This window comes from Lolium rigidum, chromosome 1 (assembly GCF_022539505.1).
Source record: "Lolium rigidum isolate FL_2022 chromosome 1, APGP_CSIRO_Lrig_0.1, whole genome shotgun sequence".
NCBI classification, from domain to species: domain Eukaryota; kingdom Viridiplantae; phylum Streptophyta; class Magnoliopsida; order Poales; family Poaceae; genus Lolium; species Lolium rigidum.
The window spans coordinates 354,016,845-354,041,891 of NC_061508.1; the positions used below are offsets into that span (position 1 = coordinate 354,016,845).

A 25,047-nucleotide genomic window follows, 5' to 3' on the forward strand; every position below is an offset into this window, starting at 1 on the left:
CCTCACCCGACGTGTCAGTGACCAGGGACGTGCGCCGCGGCGCTGCGGAATGACCGCGCTGCCCCTGGGCCTGTACAGCCAGTCCAGCGTCTTCCTTTTTGACCCCCGTATTTACCGCAGTGAAAACGCTGCGTTGCTGCTCTTTTGCCATTTCGGTCATGTGTGATTCCTTTGAAAACGCACGCACCTTTGGATCTACAATCCTCCTCTCGCTCTTGGAACATTTCAAATGATCAAGGGTGAGGGAATGATACTACTACTACATGACTGGATACGCTTCTCTTGTCTGAATTTGTCTCAAGAGAAAAATGAATTTGTTTGAAACTGACTGAACTAGTACGATCTATCAGAGCGTGACTTTTGGCGGGAACGGCATTGGCTGGGACTAAACATGAAAAGATAGGCTGAGCGCGGGAGTGACTGACTGATGGGCTCGGCCCATACCTTTAGAGCCCAGCGGACACTAGGCGACAGACCGCTCAGTCCATCCACTCCACACAAGAAATGCCATCACTCGATTGGGGCACCAGGCACTCTACAAACTTCTTTTGAAAATAATTCATCGTCACGTTCATGCCACGTACATCCAGTCATCCAGTTGGAATGATCAAAACTGCATAGAGGATACCCTGACTACATCAGGCACGCTATCAAACATAATTCACCATGATCTAGGCCGTCCTCCTCGAATGCCACCCGTGACCGCGCGCCCTCTTCGCCTACCCTCCACAAAAACTTGCTCCGTAATCAGGGCACGAGCCCGGCCTGCTGCCGCTGAATCAGGGCCGCATCACTCCACCCCTTCACCAACACCACGATAATCTGCTGCTCCGTCCAGCGTCGATCCCACTGGCGGAACAAACTCTCGCCTCATCCATCACCTGCACGACAGCAAACAAAGAAAGAGTCACCTCCACAGTACAAGAAACTCAACACACAAACAAGATACACTAGGTTATGCCAAGCATCAACATGGCAGGCACAACGCATGTTCAATAAGTGAAGTGATAATCACAAGTCTTCATATACTAACATGTCATGACAGCAAGTGAAACAAGAGCACCACTCATATAAGTGATGAACAACTAACAAAACTGTTAAACAAAAAAAAACTGAGATGGTACCACTGGGTGCAATGAAAAAGTAACAGTTTTCTTCAGTTGCACAATGGGTGCAAGTGAAATTTTATATTTACAACACAGGTGATGTCATTCAACCAAGATTGAAGTTAGTCAACGGTCAAAGGAGAGCTAGCCTCGTAAAAGAGAAAGACATCAGGTGCACAAGTGGTACTAGCCACTTTCACCTGGGATGTGAGATGCGCAACTGAGATGATACCACACAGTTAGGGTACCCTATATCGGATGGTCTCTTGATCTAGAATAAACATTTTTTTATTAAAAAAGGATCCCCACAAAAAAGATGCCTTCCTTTTTGTTTGTGTATGGTTGTACGCCATCAGAATCAACTAGAGACATATAGGTGCAGTTGCTTTGATCATACACAACCTGAAGGTAAGAATAAATCAGGGACAGACAGAAAAGGGGACGCAACTCAAACAACTGGAAATGAATATTGTGAGCACATGGATTCAAAACATCCTAATATCGACCTGTAAAAATATTTAACCCCATTGGTAGATATTGCAAGATTGTGGTGAGTTGAACTACACAAGCCACAGATGCCCCCTTAAGAAAATGCTACACAATCCTCAACCAACCAAAAATTCAACCCCCCTATTATAAAGCCAGGACATAATTGGGGAACTGAAACCTAAACGGTTTGTGAACACAAAAATCACGAGCATGCTAACATCCACTACACTCTTCTTTTATATAACGACTTTCATTGATATCCGCTAATCTATGTTATTCTTTTACAGTGGAACGTCCGTCCCAGATTATTACATTTATTCATTCTACATGTAAAATTACACCAGAGGTCGACTACTTTCATGCATTAGTCCATGAATCAGCTATGCATTCTACAAATAGAAAACATACACATGTATATCTAAAGTAGAAGTTGAAAAGCATGCATGGTCACTAGTACATTACATGTTTGTCACTATACCGGGTCAACTTCAAACATCGACTCCCTGAAGCTGCAACAATAAAAAGGTAATTAAGTTTTATGCAAACAAAGCTTCACAAAGTGCAAGTAGGCAGAGGTACAAATCATGTCAGACATCTTCCGAAGCAAAAGCTTTGAAAATAACATAACAGTTGTGTGAAAGCTATCGAAAACCTGTGCCATTATTGGCAATATCAATAGGCCAAGAATAATATCACAAGAATGCATATAGATTCAGAAGCAGTTTGCTCAATCCTTGTTAAGGAAACCTGGCAGACAAATGCAAAAGATCAATATGGGTGGAAGGAAAAAAAGGGCATGTGATTTTTGTTCTATACGGAATTCAAAATAATCTTTAATCTACATATACAAGTAATGCATGTATGACGTGAGGAATACAGCAAAATATAGTTTCCAAGTCATAGGTCCAGCAGAACATAGTTTCCAGGTAAAGGCGAACAATTTTGAAGGAAGAACCCTAAGTAAGAGGCTGTCTAATTGCATGCCCATGAGAACCAATGTTTAGTATAGTAAGTATGTAAATGCTCTAGTCCTCTGAGTTGATCCACGCTCTCCTTCAGTGTAAAATGAGATGTGCATTCGATAGCTCATGTCATACCTGAAGGACACGCTTCTGTTGCTCATGTCAGGATACTTCATGACATGCATGCAGCCAGCCTAGTCATGCATCTACCCTTGGTCAACCTGAATTTTGGAGCAAATAAAGCAATAAATAAACAAGATGAGAAGTGCAAGTTGAAGAAAACAACTATTGCTGAACTCGTGATAAAGAACATTAGCCTTAAAATTGAACTAAATATCAATCTTATGTTTTGTGAGGCAGCAACAACAGCATGGTACGTCTACCAACTTATCAGTGAACTGTTCACTTGACTGGCTATCTACCATGCAAAAATACCATTCAACCACTATCAGTACCAAAGCTTCTTTCAATGAAGAATAACTATTTTCAACTAGTCTGAAAGAAACAACATTAACTTGAGTATCTGAAAGCAAGTAATAGCACCAAGAAGTGAGTTATTTCAACTTGAATGATAAATACTAGCTCCTAATTAGCACTCAGTATTATTTATGGCGAGAGGATGCTTAGCAGCCATAGAAACATATTGACCAATGAAAAAACCTATTCACAATTATATAAACAATTACAGAGCAATGCATCCAATTAATCATAAACGTTGACTTATAATGATAAAAACAAGTAACAGCAACAGAATCAATAGCCAATAGACAGCATGGTGAAGGAAGCAGAGGCATAGAAGCATTCAAGTGTATATACAAAACATGCATCTCAATCTAACATGTGTCAGTACCACACCGCTAGACCGTAATATATTCACATGAATCACTAGCCAACAGAGGCTGCATGTTTTTCATTGCTATCAGTTTACAACTGACCACACAATCCAGCACCGATTCATGAACCGCAAAGGCAATAAGTGCAAAATATAAAAGCTATGAGGGAAATTCAGATTTTTCTCTGGCGCATTATGATATTATCCACCGGCCAAGGCTTAGCAAAAGACTGCAAGGTCAAGGGTTACCCAGCACCAAAAACCTGTAACTACATATAGCTGTAAATCAATAACTCACTCATGACTCGTATCAAGTCATATAAGCTTTACTTGCATATGGTTCACGCAAGGCATGGTTAGAAATAGGTCTAACAGGACTTCAGACATAAGCATTTACAAGGCCATACACAAGATGTTTTAGGAAACCGGATATTTCAATTATGTAACATACAAAAGAAATAACTCAATTACTATCTTCGGGGAAATCCTATATAGTAGTCTAGAATAAGAAGTCATTACACAAAGCAAAATAGAAAGGAAAGTCCTAAAAAGGGTCCAACCAGATATAAAATTATTTAATTTGTATTTAATAAAGTAGAATAAGAAATTAAAAATTTGAGCAATCTAACCTTCCCATTCCAGCACATAGAGTGTCCTCATTTATTTTTTCAGCTGACAAGATTCCCCTCAAAGCTAGAAACTTCAATACCTGCAGAAAGATGCTACTGTTCATAAGGACAAAGTGATGGAATAATAAAGCTCTATTTTACAATGCTGTGAAAAAAAAGTGATTCTCAAAAGAAATGTGCAGCAAAAAAACACCAAGTAATGGGACACCACAACGGTCACAGTTTCATATAAATATATCGTGATTACCATTGAAACCATACAGTAGGATGATTATAGTAATGGATAAAATCAAACCAGTGTCAAACCTTCAGAGCTTCCGTCTTTGAAGGAAGTGGTCTCTATTCTGCTTTATATCATTATGAAGCATTTACAATCCTATCATGGAACATAAAAAAATCAGCTAGTAGTTATAAAAGATTATCTTTCATAGAGAAAGTTGCAGAAAGGCAAGGAAATATACCATTCATGTTATTGGTATCCAAGAGGAGAGCTCGTGATTTTGTTTGTAGAAGTGCTTCATGGATCAATGCAAGATCCCTTATACAAATGTGCTAGGCACGCCAATTGGCAACTGCTAACCAACCTTTTAGATGTTCCACCGCAACACTTTTGGCTTTGGTCATAAGCAGAAATCTCAAATATTCATTTGTTGAATCCGGTTTAAAAATATACATTGTTTGGATCACTAGTTATAACACGTTGACAAGGGCATAACCATATAACAGAAACAAATATTTGCACTATAAAAGGTAGAGCCTTTTTCAAGTCCAAACAATGCCTTGCCATGTATAAGTAATGTTTTACAATCCTAGAACAAATATGTGTACTATAAAAGGTAGAGCCTTTCAAGTTCAAGCAATGAAGAAGCATTTAGAACCTAAGAAGGTTAAAGAATCCTAAGATCAAACAATCATAAGTACTGTTTTACACAGTCTGTACTTCAGCTTTTGTACTGAAGACATGTTAGCACCTTCCCAGCTTTCGTCAAACTGCAGCATGTCTAACTATTCCCTATGTTCCACTATGTGTCCTCGGTCTCGGGGAACTTTTTCTTCCAGGACTGTACAGGAGTGCTTTATGTATATACATTAATATAGAAGAAAAATATTGCCCTGGGAAACTCTGTTTCAATATATCTGTCCATGCATTAAAACCATGTACTCCCTCCGTCTGATGAAACTTGTCTGAGATTTAAATTTAGATGTATCTACATACTGAATAGTGTCTAGATACATCCAAATTTTGACAAATCTAAGACAACTTTCATGAGACGGAGCGAGTATTTTGGTACTGTATCATTTTCCCTCTTATACCCCTAACAATAGCCGACTATTTGTGTTTCCAATCATCTCCCACTTCAAGAAGCCATGTTCCATGCAAAAGGGGCATTTGGTCTACAGCACATCTGCACCTATGAGGCTACTTAAAGTGCCAGACAAAATTCGTTTAATACTGCACTACTATAGCGCAAAAGAATGCATGAAGAATTGATGATTTCATCTGCATGAAGAACCAGTTAAGATGAATCTATGCATGTACTGAAGTTGGTATAGTAAATGTGCAGCGAAGTAGCATGTAGATTGAATATGTTCCCTTACTTTGATCAGGGAAACAATGGTTTATTTTGAACCTAGTTGATTATTTTATAGGTCCATGTGCATGGCGGCTGAGGACAGATACAGTGAAACAGAGGGAGTATGTTGTTTTCAATTTAGCATATACTAATTACTGCAAGTCACCATAACAAGCCATTTGTAAGATATTAAGTCCAAATATTCAGTCCAAGTCAGAACAGTTTAGTCTCCCTTCTAACTGCAGATAAGGTGAGACATCGGAAATCATTAAAACTATCATGTCAAGCGGCAAAAAAAGACACATTTCGCAACAAGGTTTTACCTCCCAGAGTATGCTCATTGGCAGTACGACATGGTGGTTTTACATTTCTATGATGTTTTAGACTGTTTTTCTTCTTAGCATGGAAATCAGGTACAACGCTGCTCCCAAAATCAGAGCTAGGTGTTGATCTAATAATCACATTTGGAGCCCTCAATTCATCGATTTTGTTGGGAGTCTTCTCCAAAAACTCTAATAATTAGTAGGACATGACAACACGTGTAGAGTCAGAGGCAGGCTCAACAGGCCTATACGTGCCTATACAAGGACTCCGAGGGGGCAACAATAATTTTAGGATAAATTGCGAAAGCCAGGACTCGAAAGGATTGATTGGTATGATGGCAGCATGAAAGGATTGATTGTTTTGAATCATTTTCCATTTGCTAGAATCAAATATGTGGTAAAAATGAGCCTCAACATGAACCTAAACATTACAAACAGCTAAAGCTAACACAAATAAGTTTATTAAAACAGGGTATTAGCAAGACATCTACAAATGAAAACACTTCTGTGGGATCAGCGCCATGGTATCAGCAACACCAGACACCCACTATGTGGGAGAGTACCACTACCACCTACAGGAATAGGACATGCAGTCATGCACCCAACGTAGGTGGGAGAAACACCACACATGCAGTCATGCACCCCCTATCCCATAATACGATCACCACGAAGAGACGAAAAGAGGGGAAAATAGAGGACGTAACGTAAGCAGTCTGAACTGGTACCTCACCACTATATTCAATAAGGAACCATCCTTCGGATACTTCTTCTCGCAATTGCAATCAATAGCCTGTATTGACTGTTCCCCGTATTTTATAAGATCAAAACCAATGTAGACAGAAAGCATGCATTGAACATAGAAAAGGCATAAAAATGAATTGTTGATTAAAACATTGATCCCCACATGGACTGTACTCCCTCCAATCTCTTTTAGTCTACATTCTACAGATTTTAAGACCAATTAGCAAGTCATATAATGCTACTACTTTCAACCAATCCAAGCTGCATTAAAATCAATGACATCCAATAGAGAGAGTAGGACTGCTTCGTTTTCTGTGTTGTTGATTACAAAGTTAAAATATAGACTAATATGGAACAAAATTTCAGTCTAAGATGTACACTAAAGGAGAACAGCGAGAATACGTTTTTCGCATTCAATACTGAGCATTCTGTTCAAACAGACATCCCTACGGCCCATTGGGCCATCTTTAGGAGGCCTGCAGTTGCATACCATGCTCTGATATTATTGAATGGAAAAAACATAAGATGGAAACGAAATAGGCCATTCTCCAAGCCCGTGAATCAAGAACAAACAATCAATATATTTGTGTGAGGATTCAAAAAGTATAATCTACAATGAATTAGAAGAACTGGAAAATGAGGGAAAATGTATTTATTGGGAAGAGGATGGAGCAGATTAAACAATTACGAATGTATAGTAAAACAAAAGGGAAACAAGAATTAGGGTATACATTATTCTTTTTTCGACCCTAAATGTTTCCAATGTTCCCTATTCATTCATCTTACAAGTAGAGGCAAGCAAAGTTAAAGTTAAAAAAAAATCCTTCTAACCACAATTTTGTGTAGTTAATTTAATGTAACATAGTCATCCCCCATCCCTGATTTAGAGTGACTTTGCTACAAATGTTATCATTTTATGCACTCTGCCAGCAACTTTCTCTGCCCACCCGACAAGTGGACGTGACAAGTGGTAATATGCTTAAGTGTAGAAAGACTGAATTTAACAAGTGCACACCAGAATCATCCCCATTAAGATCGATAAACTGTCAGGTACTGAGTCCAATAGAATAACTATGAGAATCTAAATCTATACTGGGTTAAGAAGTTAAAAACCACTATGGAAAGAAAAGTAGATGAACATTACTTATAAAAAACTGTAACAAGTAGGTGAATAATATCAATACAGAAAAAAATTACTGAACCAGTTGTTCAGCACATACCTCATCAACAGATTGATTCCTGCAGTTATGATGTAGAAATGATTTTATCCTACCATTTGTCCAGGATGGTGCTTTAGAAGCTACACAACAGAAAAGATGCAAGTCATAAAATACAGATATTATAGATGCACAATGCACTAAATGACTAGAACATGTGTTCTTAAGGTAGATAAAAGCATTTTTTATTGCAGCAGTACACATTATTTTCTTCTCAGGAATATGAAGCATAACAAGTAAAATACCATAACCAGTGGCTACCAGTCAGCTGAACTAAATAGGGCAGCAACAGCAAGTCACTCTTGAGCATTTACTTATGCTTAATCATAGGAACTAAGAACAGCACTAAAATATGAACGAGTCAAGTTTAAGACCAGCAGTCTTAACCATTAGAATAACCAGGACCACTCCAACAGCACTTTATTTTGGATCCCGGGGTCTTTTACAGTATGCAAGCATGTTCAAAAGCAGGATGAGAAACTGAAAAAAAAATGCTGGTAGCCAAGTTTTGTGTTTTATCAAAGCCAACAGTGCATCGACACCGGCTACCAAACCTCTAAACAATGCAGAAGAGAGAGCTTTCTTAGACTCGGGAGATGAGGGCAGCAGCCTCCAGGGTCAAAGTGGGAGTGGTCCAGGTCCCCTACATGGCTGGCTTCTTCGCCACTGGAGAGGAAGGGATGTGATCATCAGGAATAGCGACAGGGGTACCGGGGAAGCAATCCCCACGCATCAGCCACTTTGTAGCAAGAAGTTCTTCGACAGGATCAGCGATACATGCTCCCAGAACCAGCCCACGGTTGCTTGCATCTGGTCCTTGAAGATAATCCGCCATCTCTTGACTTAAAGCAGAATCATCCACAGAATCTGGTGCAAATTCAGCCATGGTTGACCGTTAAAGATCATCTCATTTCCAAATTTCGAAATACAGCAAAGAGTAGCAGCACATACAGAATTTAGAACTGAATGCTTTGTATTTGCAACCCAAAATCTAGCAATTGAAAGGTTATCAGACCCCAAAGGGATGCTGAAGTAATCAGAAACAATATGCCAGATTTGATTAGCTACAATACACTGGAAAAACAAGTGGTCAATACTTTCTTTTCCAGCGCAGAAAATACAGCATTCAGGTATGTTCATCTTTCTTTTTAGCAGATTATCTATATTCGTCAGCTTATTTTAGGATAAAAGCCAAAGAAAGGCATTAACTCTAGGAGGAACTATCAATTACCAGACAGCAGGGATAAAAATGGGAGTAACTCCACCAAAATTTATGATGGCATAAAGAGAAGCAGTAGAGTAATCTCCAGAACTTTCATACTGCCAAATAAGGGGATCAGTATCATCTAAAAAGGAAACACTTGTAGCAATACTCTCTAACTCATACCATTTCTGCATATAAGGAGAAAAAATTCTTCTAAAAGTAAGCTTCAGGTCCCAGACCTGACACCAGCACTTAACTACAACATCACAACTACCACCAGCATAAGTCGACACAACATACACCTGTTCATCAGGAGAACCATCAGCAGCACCAGAAATCCTACAGCGCAAACTAGCACGTGTTCAGGAGATAATCACTGCAGTCCTAAAGCAAGAACAAACCATGGACAGACTACATACACACCACAGGACATGAGAGAGAGAGCAGGGGAGAACCGGGGGATTACCTGACCGATGATGTAGTCGAGGGAGACGGCGTAGTCGAAGGAGCCCAAGGAGGGGAGCAAGGCTAGCCGCAGCCTACCACCGCACCGAGGTGCCGGAGACAATGGCCATCCCGGTCAGGCCGGCAGAAGCAGCACCATCGCACCACCGCGTAGCCTGGAGCAGAGCGGCGTGAGCGTTCAGGGGAGACCGAGACGGCGTGGCCGACGCGGGGGTCCTGGGGGTGAACGTCGATGTCGGTATGGTGGAAGGAGCTCGAGGAGGTCTGCTCGACGGAAGGAAGGCAGCCGGAGGCGCGACGGCGCGGCGCCGTGCCGCAAGGCTAGGGTTTTCGCGTAGCCGTGCGGGCGGGCTGCGGCAAACGCCATAGCAGCGGGGAACTAGAAGAGGGGAAGGCGGCGGAGCTTGGCTAGCGGGCAGTGGCGCTGGAGGAGGCGAGCAGCGGCCGGGGCAGCGAGTGGGAGCAGCGGCGGCGGCCTGGTCGGGTGCGTGCGTGAGGTTGGGAACGAGACAACAGACGAGAAGAGAATGAGGTCCGGCGATCCGGTCGGAATGATTCCCACGACTAGCCACAATGAATGTGAGTACCACTACTACCATGCCAGGCTTCAATTAATACTAGTATGCAGATACGTGAGTATTATAGGAGAAGGATACCGCGAGGCGTTGAAACAGGAATTTCTCCCGATACCTCTATTTTGTAAAAACAAAAAGATTGAAATAGGATGTTATTTGTAGAAATATGCATAATTTAATTGGCGTAAATAGTTAAAAGGCTAATTTAAAAAAACTGACTTCAAATGGTTATGTAGTTGGCAGCTAAAAGTTGATGATGTAGATAATTGGATGGCTTAAAAAATAGATGATGTGACTTGCGTGTAGAGTATTAATGAATGTTAGTGGAGGATGACATGGACAATTGGATGGCTAATAGAATGAATGATGTGGATAACTTGCATGTTGAGATAGACAACTTAAATGACCCTCTAGTGAGGTTTTGGAGATATAGATAGTGTATGATAGCATGTATAACTAGCAAATTAAATAATAAATACAAAATGTATTAAATCTAATGTAGTTAGAATCCCGATCCTACTACTAGAATCCTACGATTTGACGATCTTACATAACCGTATCGATCCAAATCCAACTATGAATCCCAATCGCGTAGAATCCATATTGAGTCCCGATCCTAATTATAGAATCCTTTAGAATAATGTAGAATCTCGATCCCTTTTATGGATTTTTTTTTGATTCTACTAAATCATTGTTTTTCCCATCTGCAAAGCCATACAAGGATACTACTTAAACATCCCAAGCCCTTTTCACTTGCTTTACTACCCTTTATTGACCTACTCAAATGATCTATTGCTAGAACATTATTGCTATAAACTTGATGTATTATAATTTTTATCCCCATTATACTATTACACAAACTTTATGTGTGATAAAAAGATCTTCTCTGAGTAAGTATGGTAGGATCCCAGATTCTACGATTCGATACTATGACTCGATTCTGCCTGACGAAAATCGATCCGACTCCGAATCCCGACTCAGACTACGTTGATTAAATCTGCGTTAAGATTTTACAAAATATTAAATATGATAAAATTATGATATTACCATATAATATTATGCATTGTAGGGGTGGTATCATAACCTAGTATCGTATGTATTAAACTAGTGTATGATATTTTCCATTGTGAATAGATCTGGAATGGCTCCCGTGATTAATCTGAATATTTTAAAAACATTAAACATTTATTTAGTTTTGATTTTTTTGTTTTAATCATTTTTCAAATTTTAACATTTAAAAAACTAAACACATTTTCAAATTTAAATATTATTAAAATCTTTAAGAAAGAAAAAATAAATAGAAAAAATACAAAACAAAAAATAAAAAATAAAAACAAAAAACAAAAAACAAAAACGCAAAATGGGCCAACTAGGCCGGTCCATACCGCATGTTCGGGTGGTAACTGATGACCTAGTCGGCATATAGGGTTCACCGCGCTATATGTCGAGAAGGACGGCAGCAAGAAGGCGCCGCAGACCCAAGGCGGGGGTGCTGGGCCGGCCCATTAGCTTTTCTCCCCTTTCTTTTTTACCTTCTGTTGTTTCACATATATTTTTTCTAGAAAATGAACATTTTGAATATATTTTAAATTTGAAAAATTTAATCCAAACATTTTAAAAGTAACAATTTTAAATCTGAATATTTTGATTTTTTTGAATTTCTACAAATTCTGAACTTTTTCGAATTTCGACAAATTTTAAAATTTGAACAAATTTTCAATCTAAACAATTTTCGTCTTAATATTGTGAACAAATTTCGAAATTTGAAAAAACTGAATCTCAACTATTTTCAAAATTTGAACAAATTTTGGATCTGATAATTTTAAAAATGTGAACATTTTCAAGAATATAAATATTTTTGAACCAGTAAAAGAAGAAAAGGAAGAAAAATCGGTCAAAAATGAAAATCGGATAGAAAATCGAAACAGAAAACCACACAGAAAAAGGAAAACCAAAAGAGTATGCAACACAATAATCGGCCTGGCCCAAAAAGGGGTGTCCGGGACCGGTCAGCACCGACTACTTCGGTGTATAGGATTCACCCATGATTATAGGGTTGTATGGTCGTCTCCGGGGTCCACCCGCATTTTAGACCGTATTTCGATTTGTCTAGGTCCGAATGCGGCGGCCCGCGGACTGAAAATAAGCCGCGGTCCGTTTGCAGGTGGGAGTGGCCCCAACAGGGTCCTCCAAATATCCATGGCCTCACACATTTTAGTGTTTTTGTTATACTTCTACACATCTCAATTCTGAATAAAAACACAAAAGAACTAAAAGTTCATAGTTTGTTACACAGCCATCCAAAACGACTGCTCATATTAGTTATCAAATAAACTTGTTTTAGTTAGTTTGCTAGTTCTTTTGTATGTACATGATGTCCCAAAAAAATCCATGCTTACATGAGAAAAATAGTCAACATTTTACTTGCTTAACAGATTTTTTGTCAATTCTAGTAAATATTCCTGCTACAGTTCTTCGGTTGTTCATTATTTAATATCACTAAAAATAAGTGTATTAAAACCACATCTACGGTAATGATGGCAAACGAACACCAATGCTATGCTAAAGGCCAAACGAAACCCAATCGATCTTTTATACAAGCTTATTCAGTCATTTTAGTAAGCTGTCTAAGAGCATCTCCAGTCGCGTCCCCCAAACCGTCCCCCAAAGCGATTTGGGGCGCGCCGGACAAAAAAAGCGTTCCAGCCGCGTCCCCCAAAGCCCTTTTTTGTCCGGCGCGGCCCGATACGGTGTCCGGCGCCCGAGCCCGTCCCCGTCCCACGGGGACGCTCCGGGGACGCCGGACACAACGCAGCGAGGCGGGGAGTGGCGGGGCCGACGCGTCGGCCGGCACGATTAATTTTAACCTAACCGTCGCCTACCTCGCGACGGAAGTTGTTCGCGCGCGGTGACACACGGCGGCATCTTTGCCTTAATGGCGACGGAGGGCAGGCGAGACGTCTCGTCGGTCGCTGCGCGGCCTCCACGCGTCGCCGGCGTTCGCACGCCACCGCCCGTTCCCGCGCGATCTTCCCGCCTCTTCTCGTCCGTTCCCGCGCTTTCTTCCGACGCCGGCGTCTATAAAAGGTCTCCCGGCTCATCAATGGTAGCCACCACACCCCGCCGGCAACAAACACAGCCCTCGTCGCTCCACGGCCGTCTCCTCCATCACCGGTGGCAATGGCGAACCGCCCGGCGATGGCCACTTCCCTCCGCCGTCTCCTCCATTGACGAGCCGGCCGCGGCGTGCGGCACTCGAGGAGGCACTCGAGGAGGAGGCCCGCCGGCCGGCGTGAGGCGCGAGCGAGCGGCGGATCTTGCGGCGTTCTCCGCCGCGCTCCGCCGCCGAGGAGGCCGCGGCGGCAGCGGCGTGGCGAGGAGCGACGGTGCGACACCGTTGCGGCGTTCGACGCCTCGACGGGACAAGAGGCGCGACGGCGCCGGTGCCGGGAGGAGATGGAGCAGCCGATGGGCCGACGAGCGCCGGCGCCGGCGCGATGAGCGGCAGCGGCTGTTCGTGAACGGCGTGACTCGATCGAGCGCCGGCGGCGTGAGTCGATCGAGCTCCAGCCAGCGAGCGACGGCGGAGGAGCGTCGACAGCGGGAGTCGGCGCTACGGCGCTATGGGGGAGGCGGGCGGAGCGGTTGGCGGCGGCCGACGCGTATGCGGCGGCGATGATGGAGGCGCCAACGGATGTGGAGGAGGAGGCGCCAATGGAGGAGGAGGCCGAGGCGGAGGAGACCGAGGTGGAGGACGAGGACGACGACGACGACGAGTTCGACCGAGTCCGACGACGACGCCCCGCACCCGGACGAGACGGCCGATCGGCAACGCGCCCTCGTCGAGTCCTTCGAGTCGGAGAAGAAGCTCCAGGACGACGCCCGTGCCCGCGAAGAGGCGGAGAGTCGTCGCGCCATCGAGCTCTCCCTCCCGCCGGCCCGGCGGGGAGGGCGGAGGAGGACTATCGGCGGGAGCGGCACCGTCCGGCCACCGCCGAACGCAAGGAGAGGAGGCGCGCGCAGGAGGAGCTGCGGCGTAGGGGAGGCGACGACGGGGCGGGGCCGTCGAACGCGCCGCCGGGCGGTCGGTAGCCTAGGTTTAGATGAAATCTAGCCGTTTTCATTCAAACTTTGTAATATATAATCAAAATTGAATGAAAACCTTTATTTTCCTGCACAAATATTCATTTGGGGGCGGCGTTTGGGGGACGCGGCTGGGGAGCGACGTCCCCCAAACGCGGCACGAGCAAAACACGTCCCCCAAACGCTCAATCCGGCGCGGTTTGGGGGACGCGACTGGAGATGCTCTAAGAATAATAAGTGGACGCCTAGTACGATCAAACGCTAGGCGTTCTACGAGATTTGCACGTTTATGATATATTTGGTGAAAGATCAAACCGGCAGTGTTATGACGTACAAGTGATGGCTTATAGACCACAAAAAATCATTTAAGTCTACCAAAATGTGTACTGAGCCCCCTTCCGTTAATATTTTGCAACAACCATTGATACTACATCTAATACACGAAAGGAAACAGAGTGAATTATATTTAAGCAGGTTTCCTTCGCCCAAATGTTAAATGTATAAGACACACCGCATCAAGAAGATAAATTTAAGTGAGCACACAATGATGGTTGGTCTGCCGCAAGAAAACTTTTACGCAACAAAATTACATGCGGGAATTTGTGAGCAACCATTAGGATTAACTTTACGGTCTAGAGGTCACTTGCAAATATTTCCACAGGTGATAAACTGCTGGAGAGATTTATTTCAATTACGCTTTTACCCAATTATGATATTAGAATTAGTTTGTTTCAGTCTCCCGAAACATTGCCAAAATTGCGAGTAATTGAACAATTAGTGGGGTAACTCGCAGCACTATATAGGATATCTAATCCAATTCAGCCCTGTAAGAACTTGAAGACAGAAGTCGTTACATCGACAGCACACACCTCCCGAGGGAACAGCCTTGAACTTAAGAAGTCATTCCCCTTGCGGTCTCGTCACAGGAAAGTGCAGGAGACAGAGTGCCTTGCGTAGTTCAGGTCGATTGAAGCGGCTAACAGGGACATCATGCGATGGACTTGCCGGTCGCATCCGCTATCTGCTGACGAGCCTTCGACATTGCCTGGCTGCAAAAAGGAGCAGCAGAATTCAGTTAGCCCCGGCAGTACATCTCTTCTGAGTAATCAGAGCCGAATTTGAGTACACAAGGAGCAGAGATTAACATGGGGCAGACAGAGGGATGTTCTGGTAATCAGAGACGAATTTGAGTACAGAAGGAGCAATTGTATCTGATTATATCTCTCTTTTCGAAGAAAAGATAATAATAATAAGAGATAGATAAGTGGGATGTCTACAGGTTTGGATATGTTGTGTAGAGATACGGAGTCAGATACAATGACCAACAATTATGAATAATATTACTTGGTCCAAAGACGATTCATGAGACAAGACTCATAAGCAAGAACAAGGATTCACCTTGGAAACAAGCACTGGTTTGAACAAAAATGCTCTTATCCCGTGCACGGGAGGTCACATGTATCTTTGTGCCATCGATTCCTCACTTTAAGATTCGCGCCACAGTGTTTCATCAAATTTCATTGAGATTCATTGTGTTTTCATTTTATCACACGCAATGAAATGCAATGATACTTAATGAAATCGTGCATGGGAGGTCCCATGCACGGAACAATCGCTGGGTTCCTGGTTTGAAGCATACTTGGTTCAGAACTATTCATGTTAACCGAAAAGTGCTTTTGGCACTCGGGCATCAGTGATCCTGCCATGTGCAAGCTCTGTGCACCGTCCGTTCTCTTCGGTTGGTCCATCCGATTGTTCATATGCTGGTAGTACACGAACAGCTTCCTACGGTATTTGTCTAAGTATCTTCAGCCTAGCTGTATTTCTTTTAAGTGCGCATTTAATGAGGTGCAACACGTGTTCTTGCACCTATGCATGGCAGCGTTCTGCCAGCTGCCGACCATTGGAGAGTCACGTCACTAATTGAGATCAATCCTAGACTGCCCAACAAGTGATTAGCTCCCGTTTATTTTGTCGATCGTTCTTATTATTACAGTTTGTTCGTTTGGGGCTGTTAGTTCCATTAGAAGTGGTTGTCTACTTCCTCTCTTACAGTTTATTAGGCGTACGCCTATCCCTAGCTACATATTTAATTAAGTTAGTATTAGTTATATGGTATAAAAATTATATCATTAAAAAGTTTAGATCTTCTATTTTCTAATGATATAATTTTTTACATTATATAATTTAAATTATATAGGTTAAATTGGTAACCTAAGGATACAGGAAGGCTGGTAAACTGAGACGGAGGGAGTATAGTTTTACCAGTTTTGATGGAAGTGAGGGCTCTACCGGGTGAGATCCAAATGGACAAAGAAAAAGTATGTTTGGGCCGAGTCGTGGAGATAAAATTTGTTTCGTTATATATTTTATCCATATAGGTCTGCCCCTAATCAAACTGCACTACTTATTTTTTCCGTTCCAGGCCACGTCAGGCCACACCGAGCTAAGAACGGGTAGTTCCAGCCTTCCAGGCCACAACGAGCTCGTTAGTGGGCAACACGGTGCTAGCAATCTGACGGAGGTCGCCTTGTGATAGCGCGGGTGGTGCACAAAAAATCGAGGAAGGTGGGAGGTGGAAGGAGATAGGATGGCCATATGGGCCAGGCCGGGATGAGGCAGACATAGATAATCGTCTGGACGTGTCCACATAGACGCAAATCTGCCCCTCAAGCGGACACGTCGATCAGTTTGAATCGTCTCGCTTGGCTAGGGTTTTCCCTATTTTACATTTGTATGGATAAAAGTAGACACAAAATGTAAAATAGGGAAATGTCCCTATCTAGAGGTCTCGGCCCTAGATGCCCTTAGTCCCAAATGGCACCGTAACTACCTCTGGTAAACGTCGCTAAGTAAAGATCTTTTTTTTACAATTCTACCTTAGGGAAAACCCCTAGGTGTGGATTTTTATATTAAATAAAAAAGGCCAAAGCCAAAATCGATACAAATAATTACATGTAGAAAAAGAAAAAGAAAACTATCCTAAGAAGGTAAAGTTGACAACCAATTAGTGAGATGTTGAGTAGAAGCCTAATAATATTAGATCTCATTTTTTTATCAGTATCTGAGTTCTAATAATTTTCTATTCGGGTTGACTAGTCAGTGTACTCATTAATGCTTACAGTTGATCAGTTATCTACTCCTCCCACTGTTCCCAACCACCGCCTCCCATGAACCACTGTTCCTGCATACAAGGCCGGATGTATTTCTCTTTTCTACAACGAGGAAACCCAGACTTTCAACGATTCACACAATGGCACGTGGCGGGAGCACTGGTGCTCAGGAGCATGAAATCTCCTTCCCATGTTAACCCTCTATAAATTGAAAGCATGCATGCAGACAGCACACATGAGAATTAACTTATTTCATCGCACCACAGTGACCACACATGACAACAGTTACCAATTCAGGCTTAAGTTGCAGAGTAGTAAGGCGTCCTGGTGCTATTATGCCCTCCTTCAAAACTCTCTCCTTTTGGATGCTTGAGAATGGCGCAGCATGCATGGCAGCGCTCATAATCCATAGCCTCCCTCATCTTGTGATCGATCCTCCGACGTATCTCGTGGCATCCACCTACAGAGCAACACAAGTAAAGGACACATTATGACATTTCAAAATATATTACTCCCTCCATTTCAAGATCATTAAGTTAAAGTACAAGCACAAATTACTAAGTTCAAGTACACGTGCACACATATCTATATTTTAGATCAACCACACATATCTATATGCTGCCACAATAAATGGTACTATATGATAGTACATAAGAATTCTCTATCAACTAAAGCAGTATTCATACAGTCAAAACATACAGCAGACCTAGACTAGCAAACTGCATATATAGCACTAATTTGTTCAAAGAGCTTTCTAGAATTCTTTGTTCAAAGGGCTTTCTGTTGCAGTTTTCTATTTTGGAACACCTGTTTGAGTGACCAGAACCTATTGCACAATAGTCCATCCAGGACCCGTCCAACAGCTAAGCTGAAGGAAAATGATTCATCTCCCCCGGGGATGAAGCGTTCGCCGCCTCCGCCTTGGTTGCGCGACGCGTGTCCCGTCCAAGTCGTGGGTCCCACCAGTACACCTTATCCTCACGCCTCCTTCTTCCTCCGCTCGTTTTCCCAAAGATCGATTGATCTCGATCTCTCTCCAACTCCCGATCAATCCCCCACTGTATGCAACGAGGAGCCACCACGGGGAGATTCGACGAGGCTGGCCGGCCGCCGGCGCCGAGGAGCCCATGGCGCCGCCGCTGCTCGATCTACCGACGACGCGCCGCCGCGCGCCGCGACCCATGGCCGGCCGCCGCGACCAGCGTCGTCCGGCTCGCCACCGCACGCCTTGTCCCATTGCCGGCCACCTCCGCGACCAACGTCGCCCGCTACGCCACCGCAAGCCGCGACTCATGGCCGGCCGCCGAGTCTAGTTCACCCTCGTTCTGGAGCTCGTCGTTGTGCAAGGGCCCCGCCCCTGCTTGACCCGACGTCACGCGCCATGCGCCACGCTGTCTGCTCCCGCTCCGGCCAATGGCTCCGCGCCTCATCTCCATCCCCAGAGGTGCTACATGCGGTTGCCCCGCGTGACTTCAAGAGCTGCTATCGGCGGTTCAGGGTGTTGCTACCCTGGGCATCTAGCTTTGCTACTGGTAAATGCCGATTTTGCTACCTTAGGTGTTTAGTGTTGTTACCGGCGGAGGCGGCTTTGCTACCTCTGGCATCTGGCATTGCTACTATCAGTTCTGGGCGTCGCTGCCTTTGGTGGATGGAGTTGCTGCAACCTTGGGGCGGCGCTGCTACCGGCTGCAGACGAGGTCTTCGTTGATGTCTCCAGCGACTTTCAGCATATGAATATTTTTTTTGCTACAACTATTTTGCAACTTTGCTACAATTATATAATATATTTGCTACCGGGGTCTCTGGCGAGGTCCAATGAGTTCTCCGACGAGTTCCATGTTGATGTCTCTGATGTTATCCAGTTCTGCTACAATAACATATTTTTTTTGCTACGAGCTCTCCGGCAAGGTCTTCGGCGAAGTCCCGGCGAGGTCTCCGGCGAGCTCAGTCTTTTTCTTTCGCTTCGTGAACGAACCGTTTTTTTGCTACATTGAAGTAAAAGTGGGCTTTATTTTTGCTACCCGGCAGCAAAAAATGACACGTGTCAGCACGGGGACCAGGAGGCCGGGGAATCAAATCCCCCGGGGGACGCTTAGTAGTTTCCTAAGCTGAAGCAACCGATGCTAGTTTCCTCTTTTGAGAGCATGAGAAACTATCTGCCTCCCCAGGAGCTCTGCACCAGAGCCGATGGTGGGGGCGCACCAACAATCCAGCCAGAACAAACTAGAGGTACGTTCGACTCTTTATTTTAGGAAGTTCGGATTAACTTAGTTATTTGCAAGTTAATTATTTTGTTTTATCTAAACTCAATGGAGTAAGTTGTGGCTATATGATGCCAGGCACTAGCAAGGAATAAAGCAGGCCAGCATAATCTATCTCTCATACTAATCCCTTTCTACGTATATCCAACAATTGCTGATGCGCCAATGACGCTTATCCAGAACATGCCAATGGGGAGTTGGGGACTCAAGCCTCATACCCCTATTGATCATCCTACAACTTAAGATCTAATCCAGCAGCCATAATATTGTGATCTTCCTCATTCATGTCAAGGATTAGTTTCAATGAACGAGAAAGAGAAAAATTACAGGCAGCTTCTCCATGATTTGACTCATCATGTTGAGCGAGGAATGGCATAGGTTAACATTTAAATTGCTCTTTGTATAATGTATTCAGTCAGCATAGAACACATTTGACAAAGCCACAATTCGTAGTTGTTGATGATGTAGATAGCAGAACAAGGAGATCTAAGATGTCTACATTGATCCATTAATCGGTAAGGACCAAGAGTCAGTAACATTTTTTTTCGAGAATTGGAGGGGGGCATAAATCCCCACCGATTGTTATATTACTCGAAGCGACTTGGTAGTCATACCATCCGTACAAGGTGTGAAAAAAGGGGGTACAGGGGGGTTAGAAAAGGAATACACTGACAGGAGGAAACTACGAAGAGTGTCTAGCCGTCTGCGGTCAGTATAATATAAAAAATTTGATTGGCCCCTAATAAAGATGAGAGCTTTAGTCACCAAGAAGCACGTTGTTGGTTGCTAAACAGTAAATACATACATCTAGTGACAGGACTAATGGTGACAATGCATAACTATAAATTTAGCTCATAGGGGTAAACACCTTAGCGACACCAAAATACATAGCAAGAGATTCGGACACCATACCAAAACAAGGAGCATCGTCAATAGTGGAGACTTGCAGCACACGCATAGGCTCGGCATCCTCACATAACTGGAGTTCTGGTATTAGCATAAGCTCGGCGAAGAAGAGTCTCTTCATCAGGTGATCGCTCTGATTGTTCTGGGGAATGGCTGTGAAGTTGACATGAGCATATGTCGTTCCACAGGCCTCGGAGAAGTAGTTGGATGTCAAGGCTTGAGCAAGATCAAACTTGTTGTGCTGCCATTTTTGTAACACGATCTTATTAGTGAACTAAGTAATAACGCAATTATATGGATATATAGGTTTTGGATGCATACCTCTGCCTTTTTGGCATTGTAATGCTTCAAAGCAAGTTCAGCAAAGTGATGTAGTTGTGCTACATGAGAGCCCTTGCACTCAGCGAAGCGTGCTTCCATCTCCTCAGCAGTCAGCATCTCTTCCCTGCAGGTGAAGTAAGGTGCTTAGCATGGTCTGCTTGATCTGTACGAACAAACTGACCGTCGAGAAATTGGTGTTCCTTACTTGGTGTCGCTGAGCTGGATGGGGCGGAGGACGATATCTTGCGGCCTGGTTCTGGCGATTTTGCGGTAGGAGGCTGCTACCTCTACTTGGAAGGCCAAGAAGCCGATCTTGGCTTCCTCCGAGTCGCACCCTTTGGGGTCCATCGCCTCAAGCTCGTCGGCCTTCTGCAGGAACCACCGGCTCCTCTTCTCGAAATCCATGCCCCCCAGCAGAAGTCTGGCCTGCATGTCCGGTGTCAGGACGCGCGGGATCCTCTTCCATCTACCCGGCGTCCTCTTCCTCACCGGCGCCGGCCCACTGGAGCCGCCGCCGTCGTCCGAGGACCCTCCTGGGACACTAGCAGCAATGGTCGGGGATTCCATCGACGCAGAAGATGTCGGCATCGCCTCCGCGTCGATCGATCTGAAAAGAAAGACGACCACGATGTCGGAGTTAGCATTATTGATCGGTTCGAATTGGGCTGCGGGGAATTCTGGTCTGACACCAAAGCGGTCAGAGCCCAAGGGATTCGTCCCAATTGCCACATACAGCCCACGCAGCAGCGAGCTTCTTTTATTTCAATTAATACAAGCACAAAGCCCATGTGTTTGCTACGATTACCTGCGGCTGTATGCGGCCGTGACTCCATGACGGCGCTCGGTGGCACGTGGGCGCAAAAGAACCCTTCGATGGAATCCGTAACGGATGCGGGCAAAACATCCATTACCGGAAAGTGACACTCTTTCAACTCGGTCGGCAACGTCATCTCCAGCCCGTAGCGGAGGAAGGGCAAATAGGAAGCGCCCACTGTGCGGCTACTGCCTTCGGCCTTTTTTCAATAAAGGTTGTTTTATTACTTAAAGAGTTTTAAGTATTACACCCCTGCATAACTAAGATGCATAGAGCTAGAGGACATACAGCCGCAACACACCAAAAGTTAGATGCCTAGGGTGGTGGAGGATCAATCAGAACTTCCAAAGATTACGCTGGCACCCATATTATATAAAAATATTAGTGTCCTCCATCCATGTAGACACATGCTCCACACGTTGTAGAGACGAGAATGAACGGAGCGTAGTTATGTATCGGTAGATAACCTGCATAAGAAAAGAATTTTATCATTAAACACCTTGTCATTTATATGTAGCCATACGACGAAATAACGACAAGATCTCCCACCGTAATAAGTAATTCAAACCTATTGCCCACATCATTTAGCCAGTTGTCGAAAATATTTGCAATGGTATATGGTGGATAAAAGGTAGAACCTATCTGGATGATTGACCATATAGATCTCAGAAAATTAGATTGGAGGAATAAATGTTTAAAAGTATCTTCATGATGACGTAATACGCATTTCTTATTTCCATGCCAATTTGCCTTTTCAATGTTTTCCTTTGCGAGGATTACACCTTAACGAAGATATCATGCGAAAACCTCTGTTTTCAGCAGGATTTTCATTTTCTATTTTTACTATTATTCCCAACAGGTACATTTGGTTGAATTAATGCTTTGTACATAGAATTCACTGAGAATTTGCCATTCTACTGTAAATTCCATCAAAACCCACCAGGTCCCTGTGTCGGTTGAATCATAGACAGACGGTGTAGCAAGGTATTCCATGCTACTAACCGAGAACCTACCAGGTCTTTTCTAAACGTCACGGTTGGTGGTGAAGTTTCCATCACTATAGCAGTCGTTTCACCTTTCTGGCCTATTATATTGTACAGCTATTACCTAGTACCTTACTTCCGAACCATCCTTAATTGAGAACGTGTCATATGGAAAGAAATATTTCTTCCCAGCCATTAGGCCAGCCTAGAAGTGTGAGTCTCCTGGTTTACAATAAACCTAAGACATTGCACATGAGCCAACATATTTTCGCTTCAATAGTGTTTGCTACAAGTTTAAATAGCTATTTTTCCAGGAGTGCTTTGTTCTTGATCTGAAGGTTATGAATTCCAAATCCTTCTTAATCTTCGAAAAAACAATATTTCATTTAGCTAGTTGATATTTCTTTTTCTCACTATGCTTCTGGTATTGTTCAGGCTCTGGCTGCAGGGAAATCAAGCTCGCTCTAGTCCTAGGAAGCAATCCATTCAGTGACATCGGGAGTGCCCGACACAGCGATCGATCCTGCCGGCACGCGGCAACCGAGGAGGCAGCCAGCAGTGGCACTAGGGGCAGCGTGACGGCATTGTCAGGGTGATTCCAGATCGACGTTGGGCTGCACCCCACATGCATAGTTGCAGAAGCCAGCATAGTTATGGAAATTTCTCATTGGTGGGTAGCGTTAAAATCTGAATTCAAACTAATCTATTTCCAGTTTCCAAACTAGCAAATCAGCGGTTGCTCTTACAATTAAAAACTAGAACGATACCCAGCGCGTTGCAGCGGGTATCTCTTAAGAAATCTAATAAAGCACATAAAATTTTATTTATAGAATATGCAATATTTAGTTGGCCATAGTAGCAGAGACACTAAATTTAATAGCCATAAAATGGATAAGTATTGAAATTTTTTAAGATTGTTATATTTCAAAGGTGTACGTGATTGATTTAGATAAAGTGAAATCAACCGACTGTAGAACCAAATGATATGGATGGCTTACATGAAAAATGCATGCACATTGCGGTATTACGTTTTTTAAAATATGTTGTATGGTTACGTATATAAGAGCTGATAATTAACATTGAGTTTAATTCGCGAAGAGTTTAGTCGATTGCCAAAACTATTTAGTGTTCAAGTTGCACATGACTTAACTATATAACGATATAGCATGAGGATGCGATATTATCAATCGAGCGGCAAATAAAAAGAATGACATTGCTAGTTTAATGGTTAAAACTAGATACTCCCTCTTTCACAGTTTATTAGGCGTACGCGTATTTCTATGTCGCAAATTTGATCAAGTTAGCATTACTTATATGTTATAAAAATTATATCATTAGAAAGTTTACATGTTCTATTTTCTAATGATATAATTTTTGTATTATATAATTTAAATTATATAGGTTAAATTGACGATCTAGGGATACTGGGAAGACTAGTAAACTGAGAAGGAGGAAGTAATATAAATATCTTGCATGTAGAGATAGATAATAAATAAGGACTACTATTTGTGGGATGAGGTGGATAAATGATTGGCTAAGAAAGTAGGTGATGTGGATAGCTTGCATGTTGATATAGATAAATATTAACTGCACTTAGTAAGGTTTTATTTTATAAGAAGTATAGATAGCTGTTGAAGGGCGGACTTTTGTAACAACTAACAAATTGTGAACCTTTCATGTTTTGCATCGAATTTCTTGTTTGACTGTTTTTACAGGGTAAAAGGGATCGTATTAATAGTGTTGTTATAATCCCTAAGTATACTACCCAACAGTTCTTTTTGACTTTGAATATCCATTGTAATTATCATGTGCCCGCCTATGTACAAGATGGACCTAGAGTGGACACCATAGATGACGTACCGGCTGCAATGGTGGTCGGGCAGAGCATGGTGTCATGATCAAGCTCATGAGCCTAGATTCCATCCCATGTCTATCGGAGGTGGTTGGCGACACGGCATTGGCAGCAAAAGGCGGTACAAGGAAGGTCATATTGAGAAAATGTTTGCGGCATATTGGAAAATTAATTGTGTCACTTCTGCTGAATTGCCATAGATTTTGACGTGATTAGTGGCACTTTATAGAATTACATACAATTAGCATATAAAAATTATGGCATTAATCACAATCTGCCGCTAAACCTAGCATTAGAGTGGAATCAAAAAGTGTGGGCACCAAACTGCCGCTAATCGTGACGCGACTATACTCGATCGATCTGACTGGACAATGGAGGTCCGATCAACGGCAGAGCCAGGAAATGTTGACAGCGGGGCCAGACATTGAGAAAAACTCTAATATGGAAAAACAACTAGAAAATATACAGGGCAGCAACAATGGTTGTAGCAGAATATGCACTCTTATACCAGATCAAGTTTTGATAGCATAATGAGATATCCACAAAAGAGATGGAATGAAAGCAAAATGTACAATGGGATGACGGTGAACTAACAAT

The 25,047-nt window shown here is 43.1% G+C and overlaps 1 protein-coding gene and 1 long non-coding RNA gene across 7 annotated transcripts; both read right to left on the reverse strand.

Annotated features, from left to right (window-relative positions):
* Window positions 1-571: 571 nt before the first annotated feature.
* LOC124702158 lies at window positions 572-9,707 on the reverse strand. Of its 6 annotated transcripts, none has more exons than XR_007002363.1 (9): window positions 9,544-9,705; window positions 8,428-8,740; window positions 4,480-7,956; window positions 4,325-4,394; window positions 4,019-4,098; window positions 2,693-2,778; window positions 2,248-2,342; window positions 2,058-2,104; window positions 572-881 (listed from the first exon to the last, which is right to left on the reverse strand). It is a non-coding gene; the product is annotated as an uncharacterized LOC124702158 (long non-coding RNA). The 6 variants fall into 6 exon arrangements; XR_007002366.1 differs by lacking the exon at window positions 2,248-2,342 and having other exon boundaries at window positions 4,480-4,632; window positions 7,877-7,956; window positions 9,544-9,699; XR_007002364.1 differs by lacking the exon at window positions 2,248-2,342 and having other exon boundaries at window positions 4,480-4,632; window positions 7,877-8,740; window positions 9,544-9,707.
* Window positions 9,708-17,612: 7,905 nt separating this feature from the next.
* Window positions 17,613-21,389, reverse strand: LOC124665427. The gene is made up of 4 exons (XM_047202846.1): window positions 21,007-21,389; window positions 20,802-20,925; window positions 20,487-20,721; window positions 17,613-17,773 (listed from the first exon to the last, which is right to left on the reverse strand). Exons 1-4 carry the CDS (start codon window positions 21,387-21,389, stop codon window positions 17,613-17,615), a joined length of 903 nt encoding a protein of 300 aa, XP_047058802.1.
* Between the last annotated feature and the right edge of the window lie 3,658 nt (window positions 21,390-25,047).

Bases quoted from the DNA above. Each gene is read 5' to 3' on its own strand.
- LOC124665427 (XM_047202846.1), bottom strand. From the start codon at position 21,389: ATGCCGACATCTTCTGCGTCGATGGAATCCCCGACCATTGCTGCTAGT. The intron at 20,926-21,006 runs GTAAGGAACACC...CTTCACCTGCAG, and splicing joins ATCCAGCTCAGCGACACCAA to GGAAGAGATGCTGACTGCTG. The intron at 20,722-20,801 runs GTATGCATCCAA...CAAAAATGGCAG, and splicing joins ACAATGCCAAAAAGGCAGAG to CACAACAAGTTTGATCTTGC.